Below are 20,682 nucleotides of genomic sequence, written 5' to 3'. Positions count from 1 at the left end.
TAAAACATATTATATCGTTACGTTTATAATAGTTTTTCATGTATATGTAGTAATATAATATTATTCATAGCTTTTTATACGTTAAATATTGATTTAATATCGTCTTTAAGTCGATTAGATATAGTATATACTTGATTATACATTTTTAATAATAACTCTTCAAATCAATGATAATTTAAGTGTTAGATTTTAGAATCGATTGATCATTGGGCAACATATGGAGTAATATCACACAAGTTTAGGTACATATTTTTATTATTAAAAAATAAAAAAAATTATCATTAACAAAAAACAGCAGGTAGAATTAGAAAAGAGTAACAAAAAAATACAGAACAAATTATGCGTATATAATAAATAAAAATAAAAACAAAAACAGCTCGTAAATTTCAAAATAAACACTATAGGTTAATTATTAAATTGTTAGCACATAAGTTAGCAAAAATCACTGTTTAAATTTTTGAATATTTTTTTTTAAAAAATCGTTCTGATATCATGTAATACAAAGCCTTAACGTGTATTATTAAATTATAATATGTGTCGTTGGTTATTTGTATTATTTATATGGTGGTAAAGCCCACAGAGTGGTTGTCTTATCGGCGCTGGTACTCAAAAACGAAAAGTCTGTAGGGTGCCACCGGCCAGAGATTACTTTATCCTGGTGTTGAGCGACTACTACACTCGGCAACGTTGTAGTCAAATCACCTGCGGAAAGAAATATTAATTATTATCTTGATAATAAATATTATACGGAAACGCTGAAACTAAAATTTAAATCACGGCAATTCAAGTTTTAATTTTACTTGTACATATTGTTTATACGGTCGTCACTATACACAAAATACGCAATACCTGTACCGGTATATATATATTTTATAGTAAAGAAATGGATAGAACAGATAGCAGCTAATTCGTTTTTATCCTAATTTAATATTTGAACACGAAATAACGCGAAAAGGTACCATGATAATCAAATTAACCGGATCGTCGATCCTTCTTCTGCAGTTGGCCGCCATTCCGATTATAGAGTCTAGATTGAATTTCATTTATACATAGATAGACATGTCACATATCCAATAGATTACTTCATTTTCACGACGTTAGTACAGTAACATCATTGTTAGTTATAATTACTGCCGACCAATGCACTATAAAATAAATAATACCTTGTAAGTCGGTGAGCACCAGCTTATTATCGTATCCACCGGTCAGCAAATAATAGGCACTGGGCGAAAATCGTAGCGAACGCACGTCGGCTGAGTGTGGTTTGAAGCACTGTAAGCTCCTCGAACCTCGAATGTCGTACAGGACACATGCCGAGTCCTCGTGACCGCTGACCAACAGCCTTCCCGACGGTTCCACGCAGACGGCGGCTACCGGTGATCCTTGCTGTACACATACAAAACATACATAACAGAATCAGTTTAATGGTAAAATTAATATCAGTACACGATAGCCTCCAACAAAATAACATGATATTGTTATTTATAATAATGTACACGACGATTTTGTGTGCAATAATAACTATTAAAATTATTTGATTGAACTTAAACTTTGATACGATCCGTCGTTTGTAAAGTTCACATGAGTTAACTTTTTAATTCTTAACGTGAAATATACGAATTCGGTATAATATACTTCTAAGTTGAGATATTTATACCACCCTCAATAAATTACCTTGAGAATAATTAGGTAGGTATATAATATGCACAAACAAACGTTTAATCGAATTAAATTTTATCTAATATAATACCAGAACTTTATTTTGAATTTTTAGGTAATTTAATTGTTTTAAAATAAAATCAATAATGATATTTTTGTGAAACTAATTTTTTGAATATATTTTAAATTTAACATGATGTATAAAAGTTAAAAATAACACCTTTTAATGATACACCAATCCTTTTGATTTATGTGAAAAGGGTTGTCTTAAATTAAAATTTACTCAATTTTCCAACAAAATTCCTACATCGTGAATAATAAATATTTGATAAATTTTGTAACCTCTAAAGCTATAAGTTCCTTATGGGTACATATTAATTATTTTGTTTATAAATTTATGCGTATTTTAGAATCTATCATCATTACATCTATCACTGGAATACTATTATAATGTGATCATGGCATGTGGTGATGGTATTTTTGTAACCTACACTTCATTCTCGTTATTATTATTTTGTCTAACCCACTACCTATGTTGAAAGACAAACGCTTTGAATAAGAGACATGTTCGGGTTAGATGTTCAGAAATGGTGTTCGAGGTGCTCATGCGGTAAATCGATAATAATTAACATCTTTTAAATAAAACTCACGTGCGCATTTTATTTGGAACTAAACTGAATTGGGTTTTTACTTTCTCGAATTCGACACGAGTAATGAGAATTTAAATTCAACAATATTGTAGCTGTAATAAATTATGTGGTGAAAAGGATCAGATTCGATATAGTAAAAGGGACAGCGGTGGTTTTTCACTAAATTGGACACACGATCTATAGTAAATACTATTTTAGAGTATTATATAACATGCGCCTTTTCTTTTTTTTAAATTCATTATGTATATTATAGGTATTAAAGAATGAAAAAATCATAGCTTAATTTAAAAATAGAGAGGATTATGCTGGAATAGGAAAAATGAAAATAACTGTTTTTTTTTTTTTTTTATCAATGCTTCTTATTCTGGAAGAGCTATTATCATTAATGATATTCCATAATTATTATATCCCTCAATAATAACTTAAAAATATTTTCATGTTCGTTCCTGTGTAGTAAGCACAAATGGGCTATCCACTATTTAATATCTATGAAGTATACCTTACACTAATTGCACTATATTTTTGCTATTTTGTTAATTTGCTCTATGATACCTGTACACTTTTTCAAAATTGATAAAATATGACTGTTCAGGTTTAAAAATCCTTTAAAATATTCTTTTAATACCATTAATATAAATATATCATCTGATAAGTCTATAGTCAAAAACCCAAACAGTTTGAAGTTATACAACCATATTATTACCAAAATGTATTTTAATTATTTTGTTTTAACTTAGTAAAATAATAATTGTAGATGTTTGTTGCTTTTGAAAAAATTTATAGGCAGACAATTGACGACTGTTGAAATATGTTTTTTTTGCAGATGAACTTCAGTTTATTATAAATTTATTAATTATTTGTTTAATATTTCGAATAATATTGAGCATGTTTACTATTCTAATGACGTTTAATCAAATAAAATTCCTATAAACTGAACTATTTAAATACCTCAAGTTGAAAAAATGTATGTAATTATATACTAATCATCTAGTCTAATTTCATCATACTAACCCGACTGGCCATTGAAGTATTTGGCGTGACTACATTTACGCATCCTCTCGTTCGCAAATCCCAAAACCTAACCGTTCTATCATGGCTTCCACTTACGAACATAGCTCCTCCCCAATTGTACAACGTCAATATGTGTCCTGTAAACATAAAAATTATAATTTTATTATTATATTTTTCATACAATTACCATTATTAATTTGCCGATTACGATTACATTAATATAGATACAAATATGTAAATACAGATAAAATCAATCATACTATATCCAATAGTATGGACGGGATTTTTCAAAAAGATTGTATTTAAGTTTCCAAAATTAAATAAACAAAAAAAAATATAATTTCTACAAGAAATAAAATATTCTCGCTTGAAATTATTTAAAAATATGACAAACATTTAATATTTTAAAAATTTCTCTTAAAATGAGTATTTAATAAGAGTTATGTTTTTTTCCACTTTAAAGGCTAAACTTTTTAAAACATTCCCAACTTTTACAAGATATTACACCATTATTTTTGATTTTTATGTGAAAAAAAGTTATTTGTGTACGAATTTAAAATTTATCATATTATCTAGGGTTTAGCTACTTGTTCACCAACTTTATATAGGTACTTTTCTACTGACATTAATACTTCTAACATTACTTTTTAAACGCTTATTATAGGCCAATAAATGAGGTTTAATAAAATACACTTACGTAATATACAAGATACAAATCATCTGTCTTAGAAGCGTAAACACAATTATGTTAATTACCTAATGTTAAAAATATATGTAAATAACATATATACGCATAAACGTGGTTCTTTAAATATTATAAAAATAATTATGTTCCAAAATCACGATTTGGAAAAAAGTGTTTAGCGGAGACGAATGCAGCGATGCACACGATGTCACATAATATTGTTTAGCGAGACTCACGGATCACGTATATGTAATTATACAAAATTTAATAAACACTAAATAACATAAAATATTAAACAAGTACCGGAATGGCCGCTGAGCGCTTGATACGGTTGTCCGGTCTCGCAATCGGTCACGTATATCTTACAGTCGCCGGCACCGCCGCTGATGAGCAGACTGCTTCTGTTGGACGTGTCCTCGATGAAACAAACGTCTCTAACCGTGCCATCGTGCATGGCCAACTCGATCTCCTGGCCCTCTAGATTCGACGTGTCTGCGTTGAACCGCATCAACTTGACCGTCTTGTCGTTGCTGCCGGTGGCGATCAGAGAACCATCTGGCGTCCAAGACATGCAATATATCGAACCCTTGTGGTGTCTTGTACGTTTGAACAACACGGTCGGCTGCTGAGCCACATGATTCTCTCTGAAACGACGAAAATCAACGATCAGTTTATTTTTCCGACGTATATGTATATTTTATCATAGTAACAATAATACTCGTGAATTCCAAATTTTAAACATTTATGTTAAATATTAATTTTTAAAAACGGAATCGAGTGAAACTAAAAATCGCACCGACGGTATAAACCTATTTAATGGTTTTGTATCAATAACAATTTTGTTTTTAATTTTACGAAAAAGTTTAGTAGATACCAAATAATGAATAGAAAATATTTTTTTCGCAGGTTCACTGTAAAACACTACAAACTTGGCTAATTCGAGATTTAATTCTACTTGTCCTATAAAGGTAGCACTTAATTTCAACTCGATCTACACATGGATCATTAGCGTAGATTTCGTACATATATATGAATAGATCAATGATCGTTGTTAGATTTTCAGCTAGCGATTAAACAGTTTATCGAGTTGGTTATATAACATAGCACGAAGGAAAAAACTGAAAAAAGTGTTCAGGCGATACGCTACTATAAGAGTGGATATAGTAAACTGTATTTTTTCGTTAACGCGCTAAGTATATCGAAACTTAAATCTGTGAATAATGGCTGTGGACTACACATGGTCGAGTGCCGCTCAATATTATAGTATAAAAATATATAACATGATCCGGTATACTGCGTCCAGTTATATAAAATATTTATAATTGACGACAAAAATTGTTTTGTACGAAAAAAAATAATATTTTAGCGAGGTCGCAAAGTTAAAAAAAAATAACACTTGTGATAATCATGTGAGAAATAATATAACCCTTAAGACATCGATAATTCACAATATAAAACGAGACATTTGTAAATTAAGAATATAATTATACATATTTAAATATTTTGTTTTAATTATTTTACTATATTATTTCTCTCAGTGACGGTATTTTTACCGTTAATGTAATTTAAACGAATTGTGTATGTTCAATGTGTAGTATTAACACGAATTATTAAAATGTTAATGTTAATTAAAACAAACAAAAATGAATATATTTTTATTACCTACTTATATAACTGTATACAATTTTAATTTACTTCGTTAAAAAACTTTTAATTACTTACATACATTTGAAACTGTCATTTCTTGTAAATCGTATTCAAAACATAGATAATTTTAATATATTATAAAGACATTAGGTATATACCGTAAATTCGATTAATTTAATATTGTTTAATAAAATGAAAATAAAAACTAAAACTTGAACTTTTTTTTTTTTACAAATCACGATCAACTAGAACATGTAGGTGTTCCTAGCTGAACGGGGAAAATTGTCTAGATTTCTATGACCAAATTTTAGGTTTAAAAGATCATAAAATAATAATTATTAGTTGTATAATGTTTAAAGAAGAAAAATATATTAATTAAAATAGCAAATATATAATATCAGTAAATCATAATAATTAGATTAGGTTAAATAAAAAGATAAAACTAAATTAATAAGTAAATTAAAGTGGGTTAATATTTACTTATAAATTTTACAAAATGTTTTTACCAAAAAAAAAAAAAAAATAATAATAATAATATACCTATACTATTATAATATATAAGAAACTCTATTATATATATATTGGTAATAGCTTATAACATGGTTATAAAAACCGGAATTGAAATCAATAGGTGGTTGTATGTAATTATATTTTAACAATTTTTATGAAACATTCTAAGAACTATTTTTTTTTTTTACTATTCGCTATGAAGTCCAATACTACGGTACATCAAATAGTATTTTACAGTTTTAAATTTAAGTAGTGTTCTATACTATACAAATATTACGAACTTTCTAACTGCATGTATAAATGTCATTGGATTGTTTTTATGTGAAAACTTAGTTATAAAATGTAAACGAAAATATGAATGCCTATGATAAAAATAAATAAATATAAGTTTTTAGAATTAAATAATTATACTGTACACGAAGTAGTCGTTATTGCAAGAATAATAGTTAGATTTATTTAATTAATATGCGTGAAATTGCGTTAGTGATGTATAACAGAAATACAACCAGTAGGATATATTTAAATAATTATAGACTTCATTTATTTTCTCAAGTCGTTTCTAATTTAAATTGACGACTGTCGTTCTTTTCGATTTTGTTAGATGATTATTTTTTTTTAAATTATTAACTGTTTGCAAGGTCTTTATCGCGAGAAAATAAGTTATATCGATACTTTCGCTAAAGGTTATTTCATTCCGTTAAATCTGAAAATTATGGTATTTTATTACAAGAATCTTTGAATAAATTAGTTCAATGGTGTAATATAATTGGCGTTGAATTGGTAATCCATAAATGTAAAATAATGTCCTTTTCAAAAAGCCATACTCCATTCTTCATTATAATTATTATTCTATTGATAACATAATAATATTACAGCGATTAAATCAAGTCGAGGATTTAGGTTTTATTTTTACACTGACATTATCCTTTGCACTATAGTAAGTAAAGCATTACGAACCTTAGGGTTTATTAGACGACATGTGGAATCTGTCATATCTAGAAGATATTTGTTAATTTTATACACTTTTCTAGTTAGATCAATTGTAAAGTATGGGTCTGAGGTATGGTTTCTAAGAACTTAATGGGATATAAACCAAATTTAATGTATTTAGTGCCGTTTTTTGAAAATGATTTCCAATCTATGAGTATTAATTATGAAGTCCATAACTATCAACCCTTTTTAATGGCACTTAATTTATCTAATCTGAACACAAGGAGAGATAATATGAATGATGTTAAATTTTTAAATGGATTAATTTCCGGTGCAATTAATTCATCTAGCGTGTTTTCGCATTCCAGGAATCCCCCGATCACGAGACCCTTATTCCTTAATTCTAGAGAGAAAAAATCATTTAGAAGATATACCTTTGACGAGAACTATGTCTCTTGTTGAAAGTCAATCGAGTAGTTATAATGACCCTTTCATATAGGTTTCTGTTTTGTTGAATTTATAATATAAATACATATATAGATATATACTATTTACTTTTTTCTCCTTCTCATTATTAATATCAATGTTAGCAATTAAGAACTTGTTATTATCTATAAATATGTTTACCTGTATTCATTATAACTATATTGTAAAAGTCGTAAGGCTCATTGTTATGCTAAACTCATTTCTAACAGTATCATATTAATTAACACTGTTTGGTTTTTTAATACTGTCTACCGAAACGAAAAGTAAACAATATCACTAATATGCTTTAAAAACAAATATAACATCTAGCCAATAATTTAATTTTACATGACCCGTGTAATCACCGCGGACATGCTGTAATCATACTCATTCAATACGTAATGATAGAGTTAAATTTAGCGTGTACAAAAATAAACAAGATAATCATATATTATGCGTGGACGTCTCCGGCCGTGCGCGAACAAACGACGAAACTTATTATTTCATAATATTTGTATAAAACTCATAAATTTCACCGACAAGACCTCTGGCTCCAATCAGACTTGTAGAGTATGTATATACATTTACATACATTGTACACTCGCTTGTGATTTAAATGATAATAGTTGGTAATATACCGTACAATTATAGGCAGGAAGGAGCGCTGTTAAGACGATTTAACGAAAGTGATGGAAAACATTAAATAACATTTTTTTTTTAATTATATGTTTATTTTTCTTCTTCTTTTTCACTTCAATGTTGCCGTTACGGCTGGTTGTGTTATAGCAATAACATATAATCATAAACTCGGTTTAATCAGCGATATTATATGTATAGGAATAACATACATATATAATATATAAATGATAATAATATTATGTTATTAATACACACCATTAGTCTTTAAAACGCGATTAGTGAAAGGCAATATTGAAATGTCAGAGTTGCGCACAGGTCGAATGGTCCGGAAGGAAGCGTTTTTTTTCGTTTCTATATAATATTATGTACCTATAAGCTAGGAACAAATAATATTTATCGTTGCGTTATTATTACACAACACAACTTGACATTTCGACGATACGTGCCGATGAAAGAAAAAAACTACCTGCTATATAAAATAAATATTATGCGATGTGGCGTTCAGCAGTCCCAGGAAACGAAAACAAGATTATCACAACCCGTTGGACCAGCAGCCGAACACTGTTGTAAGGCTGTATCATTCACGCTACAATTATCACTGTTAAGTTGATGACGTATACGCAGTTTTATATTAAAGAGTATCTATAAATGACATGTGGAAGTAATAGTTTCTTAATTGCTTTATTAGATAACTTTTACAAGTACAAGAGGAATACCATTTGAATATTATGTTAACATAAACAAACGAGATTCGGCAAGGAAATAAAATTAAAAAAAACTATCACTCCGAGCAGTTTACGGTAAATATTTATTAAGGAAACGGTTTAGTGACTAAAAGAAAAAAATACATAACACGCTGCTGGACAGTATAAAATTTTTAAATGGGTACATGTATAACATTATAATGAAACTATGTGTAGGGAGTTTGTAATGAAAATACACTAAAAACATACCGATATTAAAGCCAAGAGACATTTATGTACTAATAATAATTACTGAAATAATTTCTGAAAAACATTTCTCGAATCTTATAAATTATCAATAAAATATATAAATATAATATTTATACAATATGGGCTAACCTAACATCATAACTACAGAAGTAAAAAGAAACACAGTGAACATACAAAACATACATTTTATAAAATATGTACTATTTTAGTATTGATGAGTATATAGATATACAATACAATAAAAACTGTAAATAATGTGTCGGTAAAAAAAATAAATATCATTCGTTACACTACACGAAAATCATCACGATGTTATAAATACTGATTTTTAGCACAATGTTGTTTAAATGTTTAGAGTTCAAAATGACTCGATAGCCAATATACTTGTTGGGCTGATAAAATTTTTCGACACATTATCATAATTTATAAGTATGTAACATATCTATTGTTATAATATGATGATTTGTGAATCCATAAGTTGATTAATATTAACAAAAGGGTCTAGATTCTAGAAATCATAATAATAGATATTTTTTTTATTCATTTAACCTATCGCGCACATTGATTGCATAAAAAACCAAAATATATGGTAATAAGTAATCATAATAAACATATAAACGTATAGGTATACCTAATATCATATTGGCTATACAGAAAATTCTATATGAAAAACGAAAAAATCAAAGCTTATATTATGGCTTTAATTAAATAAAAACATTGGATTACTTGTATTTATACCAGTTAAACGACAAGTCAATAACTACAATTATTTTAAGAGTATTTATACTTTGCAATGATCTATTTGTGTAATTATAAAACCCGTTAAAATGATAGTACACTGTCAATCATATGTAGGTAATAGCTGGTATCTTCAACTAAGCAATTTTTATTATCCAGGATTTGATTAATTAGAAAGAAATGTTGGCTTCGTTACGTTTCAAGTCTGAAAAATCCTATTCCGGGGTACAACTAAAATATAAAATTAATATTAATATTTTATACAAGTGGATATTATTAAGAAAATGAAAAACTCGTTGAGCTTTGAAAAAATAAGCGTACGTAACAATAATTGGAATCAGCTTGTCATAATATGACGTCATGATGCACAATATTTATGATTTATGATTGTTATATAACATTGCGCATAAACATAAAATGTTATTATATATTTTCGATTAACATTTATACTGGAATAATTATTGTTCACTTCTAAGTTATTATTCCATGCATTTTTTAACACTTGCGACTTATACGGAGAAGTAATTTACAAGCAGTTTTCACCTTGCAGTGATTTGAGAAAGTACAAATAGTTTATTTTGGATTATAGCAAATCGACAAAATGGAATTTTGCAACGACGAACATAAATCACAATAAATCACATCGCTCGTGAAAAACATTTTTTTTCCAAATGAATGATACTTGAAATGAAAAAAAAGACACAATCTAAGTCATTAGCCTAACATAAGGAATAATAGCTTTCACTCAGTTTTCAATAAAGACTAAACGCCAAAATATCTATATATATATACGTATATAATATATAATACATAATTTTATAAATATCAGACCGCTTTACTGATCACTGAAGAGGCTTTTCTATTTCTTCTTTTATGCTTCTTTGCTGGATCATTACTGAACAAATCGTGGGTAAATGACTATGGTTATGGCTAACCTACAAACCGGACGAGTCTATTTTATATAATATATATATACTTATTAATTGATTATAAATAACGTTAGGTTTCTTTGGACACTAAAATATAAAAAAAACATAGTATAAAAGCGGACTTTTTATGACACATAATATTATATGATGTGGTTACAAAATTTAGGTTATAAACATTACACGAGAAATAAAATATAAATTTGCTATTCAAGACATACTTAAATGAACCCATAAGAGAAAATCAAAATAAATATAATTACTTTTAAATAATATTAAATAATTTTTGACATTAATAAAAAAAAAAAAAAAAATAATAATAATAAATGCAAGTTATAAGAAACAGACCTAAATTATTTATAATATTTTATGAGGCATTTTTTAAAATTAAAATTGTGTTTATAAATAAAAGAGAAAAGTCGTCGAGTAGTTAAATTTTTCTTTGTTATTGTACGTATATTACAATTATTATCGAATAACGTTAATATTAACAATAAATATTAAAACGAATTATACGTTTCGGTTTACTTCGCAGATATTTGTGGTAAACCGAATAGTAATCTCTCACCTGTTGGTTACTGTAATCAAACCACAAGGTATGTATGAACATGAAGATTAACTGCACATAAAATATAAACCGTAAGAATAATTGTCAACTATTTACTTTTTTTTTATATAGCCATACTAACAAAAACTGTTAACACCAACTTTATTAAATTATATAGGTAGCGCACGCTCGCCTGTACAAACCACGTTACGAGGCATGTTATATGGAAATTATAACCGTATTTTTTGAGCATATTATTATACCGAATTCAAACTAAAATCGCAATTAAAAAATACGTATATGCATTATATTCAAGCTTTAAAAATGTTATTGGTGGTAAACGAATAGAAAACATGGTATACATAACTTATTCTATTATAGTGAGATCGTCTTCATGTGAATAAATTAAATTATTACTATACTTTATTCATGACACCATAATACCATGCTGTCTTGAGACAAGTAAATTAAAAACTCAAGCAGCTATACTCAGTCATTTAAATTATAAATTATAAATTACAATACACTATACACATACGACGATTATATATAAACACTATTTGCGCGTTGTAGGCGTCATGCTGAATGTAAATTAATTTTATATACCTCTATACAATTATGTATGGGTACGTTTTGTATTACTCAATGGATCCATTTGCCTACAATAATAATAATAATAATAATAATAATAATAATGTATATGTAGTATATGAAAAGTGTACCAATTCTAATTTTATAAGTCACGAGACACGACGGATCGTACGGATTATATATTTTGAAAACTTGTGCAACGGTCACACGCCGAGTACGAACAATAAAATATAACAATAATCATAATAATAATATCAGAAACTGTAATGTGCAGCAGCAGTACAATGTGCTATAAATCGTATTATTATAAAAACACTAGTTGTTTGTTGCTAGTAATCTCTCGCTTTTCGAAGGCTACTGAGTACTAAAAGGTTTTTTTTGTATCGTTTCCAAACGAATATTTATATTTTATGCACGTAATACTATTGATATATTAAGAACTTGTTGCTTATAACTAATATCGACCAACACGAAATTTAAACGCTTGCGGTTAACGTAGGTATGTAAAAATGCAATTCTGTGAAAAAAATCCATTTATCTTTTAAACGGTTGAAACAAAATAATCCAACTAATTTAGTATAGGTAAATACGAAATACGAAAAACTTCTCACACTCTAAACATAACAGAAAAAATGTTTTTACAATAAATTTACTAAGAACTACATTTTACGCAAAATAATAAAAACTAAATTAGTTATAAGATTTTGATAAACTAACAAAGTGTGATCAATAGGTAGTTGAATCAAAGTTAAGAAAGAAAATAGTGTTACCAATAAAAAAATGTAAGTATTTAGGGAAATCGTGTTAAACAACACGTTTGGTGCGTATAACTCAGTTCAAAAATTATGTACTTAAACATTTTAATAATATATTATACACGTAACAAATAGCGAATACTTAATAAAGAGTTTGATTTTAGATTAAAAGTGATAAATTTATACATCTAATTTTCCATACTAACGAAAATTTAATAATAATATGATATAGATGGAGGAAAATAGGCATCACAACAATGATAAATATTAATATAGGTCCAAGGACATAAATCAATTTTAATTTTAATATGAACTGTTAATAGATTTAAAAAAACTGGTTCTAAACTTTTTGTTCTTCAAAGATCTCTCACAATACAACATTAAATAGGGTAGTTATAAATACTGAGTGTAGTATACAATATTATAATCAAAAAGCGCACATTTCGAAAATATTTAATATTTTCATATACTTTTGTGAAAACTGAGTTATAATAATTGTTTCCGATTTCTTTGTGCGTAAGTATAGGTATATATATTTAATATTTATGTAAGTGGTCCCAGATAACAATATAACAACAGCAACAATTCAGGAGAAATTAAATTAATAAACTTAGTACGATAATAATAATATTATATACCTGTATATTAATAATATAATAGTATATAATAATGGTAATCGATATCAAGGCAACGCGTGTCGAATGATGCTCTCGGAGGATAAATATATATACTGTTTAAATGTATAAACAGTGAGGGGGGTTACGGAAAAAGGATAAATTAAGACGCATAAACGAGCGTCGGCAATTATAGAGACGAATGCGTGTCGGAGGTTCGCGTGAGTTATCCATATTTATATTTATCTGTCGGTCGAAGAACTAAGGACAAGAGACGGGTTAAGTTAGGTAGATAGAGAGAGAGATTTACTGACCTGATATCCGTCACTTTTGGATAAGCGCATATCCGGAGTGTTTTTGAATTAGATCCGACCGCGTACACGGAACCGTGCGGGTGAAATTCCGCGCACCGAACCGCCTGAACGTCCTCCAACCGAGTGACCGCTATGAACCTGGGCTTGCCGCTTTGGTCGCCGTCCAGTAGTTCGTCTCCAGTGTGATTGGCTCCGGCCGTTTTGTTGCTGCCGATGGCTGCCGCCGTCGTCATCGGCTAGAACGATAGAAACGAAAAATTATAAATAATGATTACAGCAAATAATATCATCACGAACGACGAAGACTTATCATAATGTACAAGTTTACTTGGTATAGTATGTATTATTGTATCGGTAACGTCAACACGACATATAATTTTGTATAATATAAACACAGATATAAATATATAATACAATAGATAGCCCCCCCCCCGCGCAATATAGTGTTTTGAAGCCCGGAAAAATACCCGATTTTGTTATCAAAAAAATCATATTTTACAATTTGAAATTTTTGTTTTTGACAAGAAACGAATAGCAATACAGAAAATACAAATGTCTTCTATCATGATTCAGCTCATATCTATGAAAAACGTGTAAAAATTCGGACTCCTTTGATGATGACTGCACGGTACAAAGTCTACCAGTGAACTTCTAAATTTAAATAATCGACAATAGAGTTATGTCATGTATGTGTACGAATAACTTATTTAAATTAAGATAAGCTGCAATATATTTAAATGAAATCCTCAATAATAATATGTAGATATATTACATGGACTATAATTTGAAATTGTTTCTAATATATAAAAAAATATATGTAATGTACAATTTGGTGGTGACACTTTTAAGTCGTTATAATAGTCAAATTAAACCATCAACTAATGAGGTTATTTTAAACTGCTATATACTATATTATACTGAATATACTCCTAAGTATTTTATCAATACACTCGTGTTACAATTCAATAATTATCGTGATGTTCGCAACTACTCTATCATCACTACTATTATATTATATATAACTTTTTCTCTTAGATTTTCATATTTCAAAACGACCGAGTATAATGTTATACTTGGGCATGAAATCTGCAAACTACCGATACTTCAGAAAGTATTATTTTTATCCATCCATTGATTTATACTCGTCCATCGCCCCACACCCTTCACCTCCAACGATTCACGGTTAATGTTCTAATTGCAGTCTACACGCCAAATCATACATAAAATCATAATATTATTATAATATCGTGTAGGGAAACGCAGAGATGAGAACAATATATAGTACAATATCGCGTCGTGCATTATTGTCTACAATATAATAATTTATACCTGCAGAGTATATAATATCGCATTTTATTTCGTATTATATTTTGTATTCGAAACAATAATGATGCCGCGGGCCATGATGACTCTTACACACTCGACCGAACGGGGTTGGTCGTCGACATCAGTCACGGTACCGCGAGTTTCTAGTCCACTCGCACCAAAACCGCGTGCATTGCTGTACGACGCGCAATGTACAATATACACACCTACGCGGTTACGTTATAATAATAATTTATAGTCAACAACATTTAAATAAAACAGTTGTGACCGTCGGTGTGCTATGCGTGAAAATCGCTTTTAAACCGAAACGTCGACAATTCGTATACAACTCATAATTACGGACCTATAGGTATACGTGCAGTTCCGTAGGTAGAAGGTATTACAGTGTGTTTGTGTGAAAATATCTACAATAATGTATGCGCGGGGCTGATGTTTAAAGCCTTTAATACTACTCCATTTAATCTGTCGGCTATTTTAGCGTGCCGCTAATATACTTGACGATTTTCTAATCGAACGAACTCTGTTCTATTTATAAACAGGATGATTTATTTTATAGAATGTTTTTTTTATGGTCTGTGATAATGCATTTGAGGATAGTGGGAATAAAGTGCAAACGCACTCACGCTAATATGAGGAATGCTTAGGCGGTGCTAAAGAATGAAATGCGCTCTTAAGTCTTTTCACATTACGTTTTTCTGAACCGAACGTCGCAAGATCATTTTATAGCGTGTGTGGCTATCGATTATGTAATATTATATCGAGTCTGCGTGAGTAGACTGTTTTACGTACTCATCCCGCAAGGTGAATACAAATTATGATATTTATACGTGTTAACTGTTCACGGAACTGCTGCATGCGTCGAACCGGCGAGAAAACTGTAGCTGCTGGCTTAGCATTTAAACGCCCCCTGATCGTCGACGCATTATATATTATAAATTAAAATAATATTATGTACCTATGCGGAGAGGCGTTTATTGAAAACAACTCGACGACCCCATTTCTTATAATATACTCCTATCGTTCAGGAGCGACCCATACATTTTTTCGAATAAAAAAAAAAAAAAAAAAAAAATATCTGACCATCGTTTACTACTGTGCACAAGTCGGTCGACCGTAAAAACAAATCGACGGCGACGGCATGTTCTACATACATGTATAGGCAACATGCGCGTGCTTCAGTGCGCTTGCGTTTTATTTATGTATTAAACAGCATAAGTGTCAATGCACAACTATGATATTATCTATTCGTGTGATTATGATGATAAAAAATAATAAATAAATGATATTACTATAAATTGTTAAGCGACTAAACATCGATAAAATGGATATTATAATATAGTATAATGTTTGATTGGCAGTCATCCATACCCGATATGAGTTGGATCTATACTCATTCAAAGACAGGTAAAATACAAACTGATACGTACGATAGTCTTTAATGTACGGTTTTGCAGCGATGAACTGTAATGAAACAGCATATACAGCCACAGCCGTTCACCGCAGTCAGTATATGTATAGACGCTGCTACAGGGAAATCGAACTTTTTGCAAAACGCTGTAGGGAGAAATTCGATTTTTTAATTTATTTTTATTATTAATTAATTTGCTTGTATACTTTTATAACCATAATATAATATTATCATATTTCAATACAGAGTTTTAGAAAATACGTCAGCTTTAAATCTGTTGCTAATTATTTTAGCTTGTTAATGTAGTCTTTTTTTATAAGTCACGGTCATGGTAACATTAAAAATTGATACGAGTGTTGAATAAATAATGATTTACTAATTGCATGTTAACATTATTAAAAGTATTTTATAGCTTAACTCAAGACATGCACATGACCGGTGAAGGATTTAGAGCTAATATTTATCGTACGCGCTCGACAAGCGCATATACTCAAAAATTTAAGTTTGGTTCAATAAACATTAAACATATAATAATACAGTCTAAATTTTGTATATAAAAAAAAGAATAATTATGAAGGGAGAGTGAAAATTTAGGCTAAGTTATAATTCACTGCCAATGAAAATCTTGGTAATTCTCCGTCACGCCTGAAGCGTCAATGGTATAGACTTACTAATATCAATTGAAATTAATAAATAAAAAACAAAAATGAATTATTATCGATGGATAGTTTATTTGGTTAAGCTAATAAAAAAAAAAAATAAAGAATACTAAAAAGATCCACCGCCACGATCCGTTAAATATGGGAATAAAATAATCAATGATGAAATGTTGGCATCTATCAATTACACAAAATGAAAAAAAAAGATGAATATTTTTTAAAATGATAATTATGTTTAGAATATTGAATACTAGCATATTAAAATTAGTTGGTTAAAACAAGATGTGAATCAAGAATATAAAATGGCGCAATAGCATATACAATATACACATCAATTAGGCAGACTATTTTATATTCTCATACACTGACACAAAAATAATATAACGGTTCAAAGTAATAAGAATGCACTAAGACTGGGAGCTTGCCGAATGAAAAGTTTAAAGTTTTATTTCTCGATTACTCACTAGAATTGTACCTTTATTGTTAAAATGCATTTTTAATAACAATTTGTTATAACTTATAATATTTAATATTTGCTATTTAAGTTCTTACATAATACTATACAATGTTAATATAATATACTGAGTACTATTAAACATAATAAAGAAAAAAGTAGAGTTAATCATAATTACCTCTTGAGAAGACTACAAGCTGTATAACAGTATACATAAATATAATATAAATACAAGATAATTATTAAAACTTTCTAAAAAGTTCTATGTTAATAATATAGTAGATTTTTATTTCTAGTGTAAATAACTTAATAATGTAGATAATATCAAAATTATGTTAAATAAATTTGCATATTTAAAACTAGATATGGCTGATTTATATAGTATATTTAACAAGAGTAAAATAATAATAAATCATTCTTCTGTGTTTGTATAGTATTTGTAAAATACAATCAATTAGAATTTTAGTAAAAAGAAAATCACTAAAAGCATTTACTAATTGTAAGTTAAATTCTATAAAAAAAAAAAGCAAATTCATTTCACTATTTAATTCTGATTTTTTTTAAATATTAATTATATGTTTCATATTAAAAACCAGCACTTAGCAGAACCTTGTGCATTTACATAAGATGTGTTCAGAAAGTAAGTGTAATGAGAATTTCTTTTGCAGCGTCTGGATTTGAATTTCAAAGTTTTTGGCACAAATTTTTTTTTTCTTATTAATTAACATATTAAGATTTATCAGTTTTTACAGGATATTTTATAATGAAGTAAAAACTTAAAAATACTGTTTTACAATGACATTTAATTATGTAAATAAAAATTTATACAGGTTTAAATTAAATTAAAACTTTTCGAAATCAATAACGTATTATAAAAGAGTTATTGAATCAATTAAATAAGTAAGTTTTAATGATCAACCCGTTTAAAATAGATTTCTACTTTAATAATATTAATTTTCGTCGCTAAAAGCCAATTTTTATAACACAGCCATGTTGTCGTTAATTATTATGGTTCATCCGCGTGATAACTTTTATGTACACTCTACAGCAGTGCAGCTCGGCCTTGATGACAACGCGTATTAGTCATAGACCATAGAGAATATACTTATATTTTATATTATGTTTCACCTACATTAACACGACAGCAGTGTACACAATAATAATAACATTACCCAGGCTTATGATTTCTATAAATCAAATGGAAATGTAAGTGAATAATCGAAACGCTTTCAAACGCGTAATGCCAAGTAGGTATGATATTGTGACTTGACCTTTCTTTTATTCCCCTTATCTGTAACGATTTTTTTCCACCCGGAACGTTTTACGCGTTTAATAAAAACTATGTGTACTTACACCTCGATACTGACTGCATCAGACGAGCACCGTAAAGTCGTGTACAATATAAAATTATGTATGTGTGCGACAAAAACAAGTTTCCAAAAGTGAAAACCTACAATGTCGTTCTTTTTTAAACCACACGCACCGTTTTTTTCTTTTTTTTTTTTTATAAACATAAAATCATTTACTCCGGTTTTAAAGAATTCGTCTTATGCACAGCAACCTTTAAGAGCTAAGACAACAGCGAAAGTGCTCGGGTCACTCATATCATCGTTAAGAGTATACACCGGAACGATTTTCGATAATGTACGGAAAACTTGTTTTAAGCGCAAACGTGCATATATATATAATACATAAATTATATATAATAATATAGATACAAACAACTGTAAATGTAAAATTGCAGAAAGTATTCATATGCAGTAAAAAACGACAATAAAAAAAAAATCTGCCGAAGAACGAATTTGAAGAGGATTTATGTTGTTTAATAAAAAAAATTTATGTGAATCATAATTCATTTTTTATAAACAGTTTATAATAATATATTATATAATTATATGCGATACCTATGTAATATAATATTATACTGCAGGTTGAGTAAAATAAATTTCTGACGGCAACAGTTTTTTAGTATACATACATATCAGATAAATTAAAATCAAATTCAGATATTTTTAATTAATTATCGATAAATCATTTAGTTTACACACATGAAGAGTTTTTAGGGCATGTGCCTGTTTACAACGGACATACTTACACAAAATTCATAATTCATAACCAAACATCCTTTGATGTCCGTCACAATACCTACCGACAACGTTTGATAATCGACTGCGCCTTGAACCGAATGATACAGTAACATCACACACACTTGCACATTACAGTTACATTACGTCATATCAAAATGCGAATATTTGTCGGCACTCGGAGACTAATATATAAACGACCAAAAATATTGCGCGATAATATTTGTTATTTATAAGTGATACATATAATTATCTTGAAGCGCGTTACACGATTAATTTACCAAAGTTTTGCTCAGATTTTACAAATTTACCCCATATTATAATTTGCATATAACATTATGTAAACTAATTCTAAATCTAAATAACAGTCACACGAAACAATTCATTACTACAAGGAATCTGAAAACGTAACGACCTTGTGCATCCTACCTTAAATAAATGCCCGACGCATAATCCTCCAAAAACAGGCAACGTTTCATTTGGCAGGAGGTGTTCGAGAATCATTTTGTAAAACTACAATAATGCGTACTCGCAAACGTTTACACAAAAAAAGTTGGTTATGAATCGCGATTCGTGACCAGAATTCCATCGATTACCAGTACTCCTTAAAGCATAAGCATTCGTATATACGAAATAACGATGTGTTTAAAAATCGAATAATTCTGATGATAAACATGAATCCCGTGCCACCCCCCTCCCCCCCAAAAAAAAGCCATGACGATATTTTATATCTTCACCCGGAGGTAAAAATCACAATTAATCGAAACAATAGGGTTGAAGCCTAGAAGTTATCAAGGTAAACACTACCGCGATCGGTTTTGAACTTCGGCAAATTTTGCGGATAAGTTTCGTCCACAACTTTTTGAAAACGTCCGTTCGCGAATTTCACAATAAGATCTATAAATCTACGGCCATTTTTACATCAGTAACGGTGATAAACTACGATGTGGCAATCATCTACTGCACATTTTCCATGACTATATGACCATATTATATTATTTTATACATATACGATGATCAAGTAAAATAGCCATGTTTTCCGTCTATTTCACCACCGACGTGGCCGTTTAATTAACTAGAACATTTTTTATAATTCTATATAATATTATTTATATAT

At 28.9% G+C, this 20,682-nt stretch overlaps 1 protein-coding gene across 4 annotated transcripts in view; it reads right to left on the bottom strand.

Annotated features, from left to right (window-relative positions):
- Window positions 1–347: 347 nt before the first annotated feature.
- LOC112591099 (WD repeat-containing protein 47) overlaps window positions 348–20,682 on the bottom strand; it is a 47,286-nt gene continuing 26,951 nt past the window's right edge. Inside the window, exons 4-8 of one of the 4 annotated variants that reach the window (XM_025334760.1) lie at window positions 13,635–13,870; window positions 4,309–4,649; window positions 3,321–3,457; window positions 1,164–1,386; window positions 348–702 (exon numbers count right to left, since the gene is read on the bottom strand). In XM_025334760.1, the coding sequence (XP_025190545.1) occupies window positions 554–702; window positions 1,164–1,386; window positions 3,321–3,457; window positions 4,309–4,649; window positions 13,635–13,870 (1,086 nt within the window). In that variant the 3' untranslated portion in view covers window positions 348–553. The remainder of the gene's footprint in view (window positions 703–1,163; window positions 1,387–3,320; window positions 3,458–4,308; window positions 4,650–13,634; window positions 13,871–20,682) is intronic. The other 3 variants (XM_025334761.1, XM_025334763.1, XM_025334762.1) reach the window with 3 other exon arrangements.

This window comes from Melanaphis sacchari, unplaced genomic scaffold, assembly GCF_002803265.2.
Source record: "Melanaphis sacchari strain LSU unplaced genomic scaffold, SCAv2.0 Contig129_pilon_pilon, whole genome shotgun sequence".
Classification (NCBI taxonomy): domain Eukaryota; kingdom Metazoa; phylum Arthropoda; class Insecta; order Hemiptera; family Aphididae; genus Melanaphis; species Melanaphis sacchari.
This window is presented reverse-complemented; position numbering and strand designations above follow the sequence as displayed.